The sequence below is a fragment of the Conger conger genome, chromosome 2 (assembly GCF_963514075.1).
Source record: "Conger conger chromosome 2, fConCon1.1, whole genome shotgun sequence".
Classification (NCBI taxonomy): Eukaryota; Metazoa; Chordata; class Actinopteri; order Anguilliformes; family Congridae; genus Conger; species Conger conger.
In genome coordinates, this window is record NC_083761.1 from 79,392,638 (window position 1) to 79,403,035 (window position 10,398).

Genomic DNA, 10,398 nt, shown 5'->3' on the forward strand with positions numbered 1-10,398 from the left:
TGAGCATAGGGTGATGCAAGCACACACGCGCGTGCGCACACACACACACACACACACACACACACACTCCCGAACGTTCAGTATACACGCATAAACACACACACACACACGCACGTACAGCACACTCGCATACACGCATAAACACACACACACACTAGGTTTTGTAAACGCATACCATCCCAACGTTTAACCGTGTAACCAATACTGCTTACAACCACTAGGGGCCGCAATGGAACATTTCAATTTCAACATTGTATGTCAGATAATTGCCTAATTGGGAAATGAAAAGAAACGTTTGCATTGGCGAGTTCTGAGGCACTCGCTCTTGCCAACGTGGTTGAACAAAACATGTCTTCGATGAACCTAAATAAATGACTGACAATAAAACCATAAGTGGAGCACAGCTACAGATTTAAAACACACAGACATTCTTTGATAACTATCATACTTACAGCATTCAATTGCCTTGTCTTAGCATTCTTAACCCCAAGGATTGCTAGCTATAACTAGCTTGTCGATTGGTAGTCGAGAATGTAAACAGCCTGAGAAGAAGTAATGCACAGCCACACAATCTCCCTGCTGAAAAAAAACAGCTCAAGCAAGGTTTTGAAACAGCTGGTTGCTGGTTGACCAGTTAGACCAGCTCCATACTCAACATGGTTTGACCAGTTCAAGCTATGTTTTGAAACAGCTGGTAGCTGGTATGTCAAGCTGGTCATATACAACTGTCCGTCCATAAAGCATGTGAAAGGCTTTGTTCTGGCTAATTCAGAGGTGAGGCTATTCTAGCAGCAACTCACATTAGATACTTGGAAGGGGATATTGGGAGTGGTACATTTTGTCCATACGACCATCTATTTTTAAACTGAGTTTACCATTTCAGCTTCAGCACAAAAAAAAAAAAAAAGAGTTGGTTATCGGTTTGTAATTCTTTTGTAAACTCCGCTTTGAGTTAAACGCTGGTTTGCGTTTAACTGATCACACCCCTAACACAAACACACACACACACACACACACACACACACAGCTTACAGTATGGCATAAGGTGTGTAAAGAGAGATGGATGCTCAGGAATTAAAGGGATTAAAATCTTAAAAACAAATAAAAAGCCTCCCAGTTCTGGCAGGGCAGGGGGCCAGGCGAAGGCTGGGCGTGTCCAGGCCGGGCGGGGGGCAGAGGGCGGGGCGGCGGGCCCGTGTCTCCGGCTCCGGCGCGGTCTGAGGTCAGGAAGTTTCCGGAAAAGGGGGCCCCGGGGAGCGGCGCAGTCAGCGGGCCTCACAGGAAGGGGTTGTGGGCGTGGGACTCCGCCCCCGGGGGGGCGGGCGAGAGGGGCAGCAGCGGCTGAGGCAGGTTGGTGGGCATCTCCAGCAGGCCGGGCGGGGCCGCGGGCTGCAGCTCCTGGAGGCCGCGCGCGGGCTGGGTGAAGGAGGAGGGCAGGGCCGGCGGCTGGTGGCTGAGGGGCAGGGGCAGGGAGGCGCTGTAGGGCAGGGCCGCGGGGGGCAGCGGGGAGGTGGAGCTCGGGCGCATCTGGTTCAGCGTGAGGCGCGGCTGCTCGCTGTGGAAAGGGTTGGTGGGCGAGGGAGCACTCAGACCTGGGGGAGAGAGAGAGGAGAGGAGAGGGGAGGAGAGGAGAGGGGAGGAGAGGAGGGGAGGGAGAGAGAGAGGGGGAGTGAGAGAGAGGGGGGGAGTGAGAGAGAGGAGGGGAGAGGGAGAGAGAGGGAGAGGAGGGGAGAGAGAGAGAAGAGGGGAGAGGGAGAGGAGGGGGGAGGGAGAGGAGGGGAGAGGGAGAGAGGGGAGGGAGAGATGAGGGGAGGGGGGGAGGGAGAGGGAGTGAGAGAGAGGAGGGGAGGGAGAGGAGGGGAGGAGGGGATGAGGGGAGAGGAGGGGAGAGGAGAGAGGAGGGGAGAGGGGGAGAGGAGGGGAGGGAGAGGGAGGGAGTGAGAGAGAGGAGGGGAGGGGGAGGGAGCGGGAGTGAGAGAGAGGAGGGGAGGGAGAGAGGGAGGGGAGGGAGAGGAGGAGGGGAGGGAGAGGAGGGAGAGGGAGAGGAGGGGAGGGAGAGGGAGAGAGAGAAGGGGGGGAGAGAGAGGGAGAGAAAGAGAGAGGGAGAGGGGAGGGAGAGGGAGAGAGAGGGAAAGGCAGTGAGAGAGAGGAGGGGAGGGGGGGAGGGAGGGGAGGGAGAGGGAGGAGGGGAGGGAGAGGGAGAGAGAGGGAGAGGGAGTGAGAGAGAGGAGGGGAGGGAGCGAGAGGGAGAGGAGGGAGGGAGAGGAGGGGAGGGGAGAGAGAGAGAGAGAGGGAGTGAGAGAGTGGAGGGGAGGGAGGGAGAGAGGGAGAGATTACAGCCTTGGAAAACATACCATAGAATTAGTAACTAATTAGACTTTTCTCGACTTCAAAATCAGCTCCACAGGAAATTCAGCTTGCCCGTGAATTAAATGAAAACGAAACAAAACAGAACCACAAAAACTCAGCACAAGCATGAATGGTATTGAGCCCTAAAGTGACAGCACATCGTGGCAGAATAGCTGCCCATGGTGACTGATAACAAATGAAGAAAAGCAGAGACAATGTACAGACTCAGAGGGCACAGCCTGGCTATAGAACCGAGCCGTCACAGGCAAAATGTTATCCACATATAATCCTGAAAACCTCCCCTACATAATGCGGGAGACAACATAATGTGTGGCATTGCCTGAAAGATCTGTGGCCTCCTGCCACAAAATGAGGGACAACCAGTGACGCATTACATTACCTTACATTAAGCAGATGCTTTTATCCAAAGCGACAGTGCTTTTATTATCGTCTGTATTCGTGCCGTCTGTATGTTTGGCTTTGGTTATTTACTTGTTTATTTGTTAATTTATGATTATTTTGTCCAATATACTGTATTAATCGTGTCTTCTCTGTTATTGTGAATTTGAGTGTAATTGCTTTGGAAATGTTGTTATATCCACTCATGCCAATAAGTTATTATTTAACTTAATTGAGAGATAATAGGGGACAGGGAGAGGAGGAGAGGGAGACAGGGAGACAGAGAGAGGGGGAGGGAGAGAGGGTGCAAGAAAGAAAATGAGATTTATTTAATTATTGTTAATTGTAGCTCATTCTCAAGTTATAGCTTATTTAAACTTTTTATTTGTACTTTTGTACAAGTAATTTGTTCTCTTGAAGGCCTCAAGTTGCATCTTTGTGATCATCCAAGGACTCGGAACTCCTCACTTGTCCCTGGGTTTGATTTGCACTTCCTTGTACTTGTACGTCACTCTGGATAAGAGCGTCTGCCAAATGCCTGTAATGTAATGTAATGTAATGTGTTGTACCAAAGTGAAATATTCCTTTATGTGAGGGTTCCAGTCCATTCCTCCACGGGCCACCAGAGGGAGACATCGCCTCCGCTCCCCTTGGCACTCACACCAATGTTCAAGATAATTCCATCCATAATTGTCTTCACCTGTCTGTTGTTGATCACACCTGTGCCTTGGCACATCTGTATATTTAAGTTCTTCCATTTTTTGTCCTCCCATTACCCAGTCTTCGAATGTACATTCGTTTGTGTGTTTGTATTTCCTTAGTGCCTTGTGACCCTCAGATTTTTAGCCTAGCATCTTGGTGCTCCCGACCTGATTCTCTAAGTAAAGTGTGCTCTGGTTTTGGATTCACGCCCGTTACTCAAGCCTGGCAGTGGTCCAGTGGTGAGGCTTCAGTGCTCTCACCACCACGGCCCAGGTTTGAATCCTCACCAGTGAGGGATTCCTGACACGTTAACACCAGAAATCCCAAAGTCTTCCACTTCCTAGAACTGCCAGTTAGAGCCACATCATAAGCTATCATAAGCATGATTGAGCGACTCATATCAAAGCCTTGGTCATTCAGATGCTGAATAGCGTGCCAGTGAGGAGAGAGGAACACAGGCACACCTGGGCACCAGCACCTGCCTGCTGTCTGGCAGGGGGGTTTCTGCGAAGAAAATGTCACAAACTGTGCATTTGCTTACAATTCGATTACTTCGAATTTTAAAAACAATTATTTTAAGATCAAATATTTAGGAGTGGAAGGAGGAGTTTACAGTGTTGGGAGTAATTTTGAGTCTAAATAAGTCTGGTGTCTGGCTCTGGCCTGAGAGTTAAAGGGCAGGATGTACAGTAAACGCTGCTACAGTCTGACCACACAACCTGACCACACCACCTGACCATGATGCCTGACCATGGTTCCTGACCACACCGCCTGACCATGGTGCCTGGCCACACCACCTGACCATGGTTCCTGACCACACCACCTGTCCACGGTGCCTGACCACACCACCTGACCACACCACCTGACCACGCCGCCTGACCATGGTTCCTGACCACACCACCTGACCACACCACCTGACCACGCCGCCTGACCATGGTTCCTGACCACACCGCCTGACCATGGTGCCTGGCCACACCACCTGACCATGGTTCCTGACCACACCACCTGTCCACGGTGCCTGACCACACCGCCTGACCACGCCCAGAGAGGCACACTCACCTGAGAGGAAGGGGTTCTTGTTTTTGGTGGGGGGGTTGGGGGGGATCAGCGCGTCCAGGTTGACCAGCGAGGCGGCCGTGGGCCCCAGGAAGGCCTCAGGGGTGCGGCAGGTGCGCGGGCTGGGCACTCGAAGGGTCTCCCCGAGACGGGACAGGTCAAAGAGCTCCGGGCTGCCCTCCCTCCGGCCGTTCACCTGCCCCGCCCTGCCCCCCTCCCCAAACGGGTCTGCGTCTGAGGTACAGAGGACAGGGGAGGGGCATGTGAGCGCGGTAAACCCAAATCCCAGGTCTGTCCACAAATCCCCTCCCCGAACAACACTGCTTTCACAATCTGCACCATCCACGTTTTGTGAGAGGGAAGATGAGGGAGGGAGAGAGACGGAGAGAGAGGAGGATAAAGGGAAAGAATTAGAAAGAGGGGTGAAAGAGTGTATTCAGATAGATTGACAGATAGATAGCTAGATATATGCATTTATGTACAGTATGGATGGCTGGATGGATGAATTTGGGTGGATGGATGGGCTGAGTGCAGATGGATATGTATGTATGGATGGGTGGGTGGGTGGGTGGATAGGTTGAGTGTGTAGATGGACAATGGATAGGTTGAGTTTATAGATGAATGGATATGCATGGATAGATGGATATGGTAACTGGGTGGATGGTCGGATGGATGGATAGGTTGAGTTTGTAGATGAATGGATATGCATGGATAGAGGGATATGGTAGATGGATGGATAGGTTGAGTGTGTAGATGGATGATGGATAGGTTGAGTGTGGAGATGATTGGATATGCATGGATAGATGGTAGATGGATGGATGGATGGATGGATGGATAGATACCCACCTGTAGGGCTTCCTGAGCGCGGGGTGAAGACTCTGGGGGAGATGCCGTCCAGCTGCTCTGCATTCTCAGCTGGGAGGGAGAAGGGGTCTATCCCAGGTGCACCTAAAAAACACCAGAGAAACACCATAGACGTGAAGCCTGCAGTGGAACACCACAGAGACTACAAGTCCACTTAGTGACCTGACCTATGAAGGAAAACAGACCTCCAGGTTCTGACCTGTTTTGACCTGTTTTGACCCGTTTGTTTCGTTCCTTAATGAGCACAGTGTCTGTGTTTGTTCATGTGTGTGTTCTGGCGTGCGGTGGCCCAATTAATCTTCCCTCTCGGGGGATTCATTCATTCATCATCCATTATCCTAACTCGCTTATCCTGAACAGGGTCACAGGGGGGCTGGAGCCTATCCCAGCATACATTGGGTGAAAGGCAGGAATACACCCTGGACAGGTTGCCAGTCCATCGCAGGGCACACACACCATTCACTCACACACTCATACACTCATACACTCATACCTACGGGCAATTTAGACTCCAATCAGCCTAACCTGCTTGTTATTTGGACTGTGGGAGGAAACCGGAGTACCCGGAGGAAACCCATGCATACACGGGGAGAACATGCAAACGCCCTGGCTGACGGGGATTCAAACCCAGGACCTCCTTGCTGTGAGGCAGCAGTGATACCCACTGCACCATCCATGCCGCCTTCTCGGGGGATATAATAAAATCTAATCAAATCTTACACTTGTGGAAGAACCTATGCACTTGTTAGTGGCTTTGGATTAAATGCCAAATGACTAAAATGTAAATGTAAATGTTACACCCACAATCAACCATGGAGTTAAAACAAAAGAGTGCACATAATACACGACCACAAGACCTGTGGCAAGTGCTACAGTACTGTGTGTGTGTGTGTGTGTGTGTGTGTGTAGCCCTTGCCTGTGTCAGGATGGGCAGGGGAGCTCCACGATTGGCTGGCTAGGTTGGGGCTCGGGGCGGTGGGCGGAGCATCCCAGGGATCGGACTGAGCGTGTGCGAGACCCCAGGGCTGGGAGGGGCTACTGGAGCCTGGGGGGGCCATCCACGGACTGCCAATCACCGGAGTGGTGGAGCGAGCTCCCGCTAGAGAGAGAGAGAGAGAGAGAGAGGGGGGGAGAGACAGGGAGGGAGGGAGAGAGAGACAGGGAGGGAGGGAGGGAGGGAGAGAGAGACAGGGAGGGAGGGAGGGAGAGAGAGACAGGGAGGGAGGGAGGGAGAGAGAGACAGGGAGGGAGAGAGAGAGGGGGGGAGAGAGAGAGGGGGGAGAGAGAGGGAGAGAGAGAGAGACAGGGAGAGAGGGAGAGAGAGAGGGGGGATGGAGCGAGAGAGAGAGAGGGGATGGAGAGAGAAGCAGAGAGAGAAAAAGAGTGAGGGGGAGAGACAAAGAGGAGGGGATGGAGAGAGAAGCAGACAGAGAAAAAGAGTAAGGGGGGAGGGAGAGAGAGAGGGGAGGGGGAGCAAGAGACAGAGGCAGACAGAGAGAGAGTGAGGGGGAGAGAGACAGAGAGGCAGACAGAATAATATTTCATGGAAATTAGTCCCTGGTTCAAAGTTGCAGTTTCCACAAGGCGGTACACATCCAGGGGTAGTTTATAGTACAGTTTAAATCATAGTCTAAGAAAAGATACTTGTGTTGATGGCTCATTAATGTGGATCTCTGTATATGCACACACCTTGGCAATAAGGACGCAAGACTGTAAGACAGTGGGATTGCAGGACTGCATGAATATTATGTCAAACAAAAGCCCCAGACATAATGCGTAAAGGTACTTCAGCGGCCGGGATTCGAACCCACAACCTTCCGTTTCAGATCCCAGTGAGTCGCAGGTTCTGAACAGTGATCCAATCACGTGCTTCCTTCTTTAGAGTGACACAGTCTCTTAACGTATATACAGGCCGCCGAGGAGGCCTGGAGACAAGCACTCTGTATTAAATTAAGAGGCCAGTAAAAGCTGAGCTAATTAAGTGATGAGATGGAATGAGAAACAGTGCACAGAGGAGTCTTTCCTGCTGCTAATGACTGAACCAGGGCTCTCCTATTAATACGGACTTCCGTGTGTGTGTGTGTGTGTGCGCGCATGTGTGGGTGAGAGAGAGGGAGATAGAGAGAGACTGTGTGCGTGAGAGAGAGAAAGTGTGTGCGTGAGAGAGAAAGTGTGTGTGTGTGAGAGAGAGAGAGACTGTGTGTGTGTGAGAGAGAGAGAAAGTGTGTGTGAGTGTGTGTGTGTGTGTACACCGTACTGATCATGCTTACCCACAGAGTCCCAGGGGTCAGAGGTCGTCAGGGTGGTGGGCGGGGCGTCCCAGGGATCGTCAGAAGGGGACGCAGCAGAGACCGGCCCGAAAATGTCCACCAGGTCCATCATGGCCGACTGACGAGGGGCAGAGCGTTACACGGGTTACTTACCAGAGTCACTGCGGTCCATCATCGTGTTCATTTGTGTGTGTGTGTGTGTGTGTGTGTCTGTGTGTGTGTGTGCGTGCGTGTGTGTGTCTGTGTGCGTGCGTGCGTGTGTGTGTCTGTGTGTGTGTCTGTGTCTGTGTGTGTGTGTGTGTCTGTGTGTGTGTGTGTGTGTGTGTGTCTGTGTGTGTGTGTGCGTGCGTGTGTGTGTCTGTGTGCGTGCGTGCGTGTGTGTGTCTGTGTGTGTGTGTGTGTCTGTGTGTGTGTGTGTGTGTCTGTGTGTGTGTGTGCGTGCGTGTGTGTGTCTGTGTGCGTGCGTGCGTGTGTGTGTCTGTGTGTGTGTCTGTGTCTGTGTGTGTGTGTGTGTCTGTGTGTGTGTGTGTGTGTGTGTCTGTGTGTGTGTGTGTGTGTCTGTGTGCGTGCGTGCGTGCGTGTGTGTGTCTGTGTGTGTGTCTGTGTCTGTGTGTGTGTGTGTGTGTGTGTCTGTGTGTGCGTGCGTGTGTGTGTCTGTGTGCGTGCGTGCGTGTGTGTGTCTGTGTGTGTGTCTGTGTCTGTGTGTGTGTGTGTGTGTGTGTGTCTGTGTGTGTGTGTCTGTGTCTGTGTCTGTGTCTGTGTGTGTGTGTCTGGTGTAGTCCAGGTGTAGTGGACAGGGGGGGGAAGGGTGGGACTGCGTGGGGCAGGCAGGTGTTTTGGGGGGGGGGACTGCGTGGGGCAGGGGGGTGTTTGGGGGGGACTGTGTGAGGGTGTTTGGGGGTGGGACTGCGTGTGGCAGGGGGGCGTTTGGGGGTGTGTGAGGGTGTTTGGGGGCGTGTGAGGGTGTGTGAGGTTGTTTGGGGGCGTTTGGGTGTGTTTGGGGGCGTTTGAGGGTGTTTGGGGGCATTTGAGGGTGCTTGGGGGTGTGTGAGGGTGTTTGGGGACATTTGGGGGTGTGTGAGGGTGTTTGGGGGTGTGTGAGGGCGTTTGGGGGCGTTTGGGGGTGTTTGGGGATTGCGCTGGTGTCTCTCACCTCCCCCGTCCCACTCTCACTCTCCCTCCTGCTCTCCTCCAGAGCTTTCTGCAGCAGAGACTCGTCTCCCTGACGACTACGCTGCTCCTGCATGGACAGACAGACGGACGGACAGCAGAGACAGTCTGAGAGGAGTGCACACACGCGCACATACACACACACTCACTCACACACACACGGTATTCAGCACAGATTTGAGACACTACCAGCCGCGGGGAAAGGAAAGAAAGAAGAGTTTCTGCAGGAGGGAAGGAGAGAATGAGTGCTCAGGGCCAGCTCAGACAGACGGCTGCTCCACCGCGCTGACCTGGCAGTGGGAGGGAGGGAGAGAAACGGAGAGAATGACAGACCCCGCAATCTAGAAAAGAGGAGATAATGTGAGGGGGAAGCATTTTAAAAACACGGAAGACTGTGAGTGTGTGTGTGTGTGTGCGCACGTGTGTTTAAATTAGTACGTCTAGGATAGCAGGACAATAAAAGTGAGGAGAGAAAGAAGAGGGGAAGTGGTTAGAAAAAGGAGGAGCTGAAGCCATTAAGCTCTGGAAGGTGCTGTAAGCACAGAAAGAGTTAGCCGGAGGACATAGCGTGGGGCCTGTAGAGAGTGGCCCCAACCTGTTTGGCCCCAGGGGGGCGCCGTGGGGAACCCCGGGCTCAGTACCTGCTCGTGCTCCTCTTTGCTGAGACTCAAGGCTATCTGGAGCTGCATGTCCTCATCCATCTCCAGGGCAACGGGAGGGGGCGGGGCTGGCTACAAAGGGACGGAGAGAGGTGGGGGGGGGGAGGGTGTTGGCAAAATAAAAGGGGAGGAGTTAAGAGGAGTTTAGAGAATCCTGGCTGGCCAAGCACTGGAGGCCCCTCACCACTTCAGCCAATCAAAATAACCCCACTGCAGTTAGCAGTTGTGCTGTTACCAGTGCAGAGGTGACACTCCCACTTTAGCGCTGCTAGCGGAGAAGTGCAGACTCAGCGCTACTGGTTAGTGTGGTGGGGGCGGCGGGCAGGCGGGGTTTGGGACAAGTGTTATTGCTGCCGTGTTATTGGTCAGCGGCAGGTGAGGATCCCGTCTGATTGGTCAGACAGGAGAGGTTGCCAGTGGCCATGCTGTTGGGAGGTGATAATGGCTGGGAGAGAGGGGGAGAGGAGGGGAGAAGGGGGTGAAGGTTGCCGTGTTATTGCGCTAGAAGGAGAAAGGGCTTGATGTTAGGAAGCGCAGACTGGGAAGCCGCGCGGTTGCTAGGCTCCGGCCGCGCGGTTGCTAGGCTCCGGCCGCGGACGGGCCTCCCGGATCTCCGGTACCTGCTGCAGCTGCTCCTTGCTCAGGTAGAGGGCGACCTCGAGCTGCGTCTGCTCGTCCATTTCCGGGCGAGGGGGGGGCTAGAAGGAGGGGAGGAAGGGGGGCGGGGTGGTGGGATTGGGGGGGGGGGAAGATAGGGGGCGGGTTAGAAGTCAACCAATCAGGGGATAGTGTTGAGGGCTGCACAGGCGAGGAAACAGAGTCAATCCTGGCCCAGCGAGCGAAGCGCTGATCACACAATGCAGGATGGCACGGCTTCAGGTGCAGCTTTCCGTTTCCACCACAAGGTGGCAGTGGTACTTTAAAAAAAA

General features: G+C 53.3%; 1 protein-coding gene across 2 annotated transcripts in view; it reads right to left on the bottom strand.

Moving 5' to 3' along the window:
* Positions 1–1,275: 1,275 nt before the first annotated feature.
* The window catches only part of epn3b (epsin 3b), an 18,819-nt gene continuing 9,696 nt past the window's right edge, over positions 1,276–10,398 (bottom strand). Inside the window, exons 3-10 of one of the 2 annotated variants that reach the window (XM_061231797.1) lie at positions 10,090–10,167; positions 9,452–9,541; positions 8,794–8,880; positions 7,641–7,758; positions 6,287–6,469; positions 5,353–5,454; positions 4,510–4,740; positions 1,276–1,592 (exon numbers count right to left, since the gene is read on the bottom strand). In XM_061231797.1, the coding sequence (XP_061087781.1) occupies positions 1,276–1,592; positions 4,510–4,740; positions 5,353–5,454; positions 6,287–6,469; positions 7,641–7,758; positions 8,794–8,880; positions 9,452–9,541; positions 10,090–10,167 (1,206 nt within the window). The remainder of the gene's footprint in view (positions 1,593–4,509; positions 4,741–5,352; positions 5,455–6,286; positions 6,470–7,640; positions 7,759–8,793; positions 8,881–9,451; positions 9,542–10,089; positions 10,168–10,398) is intronic. The other variant, XM_061231798.1, reaches the window with a different exon arrangement.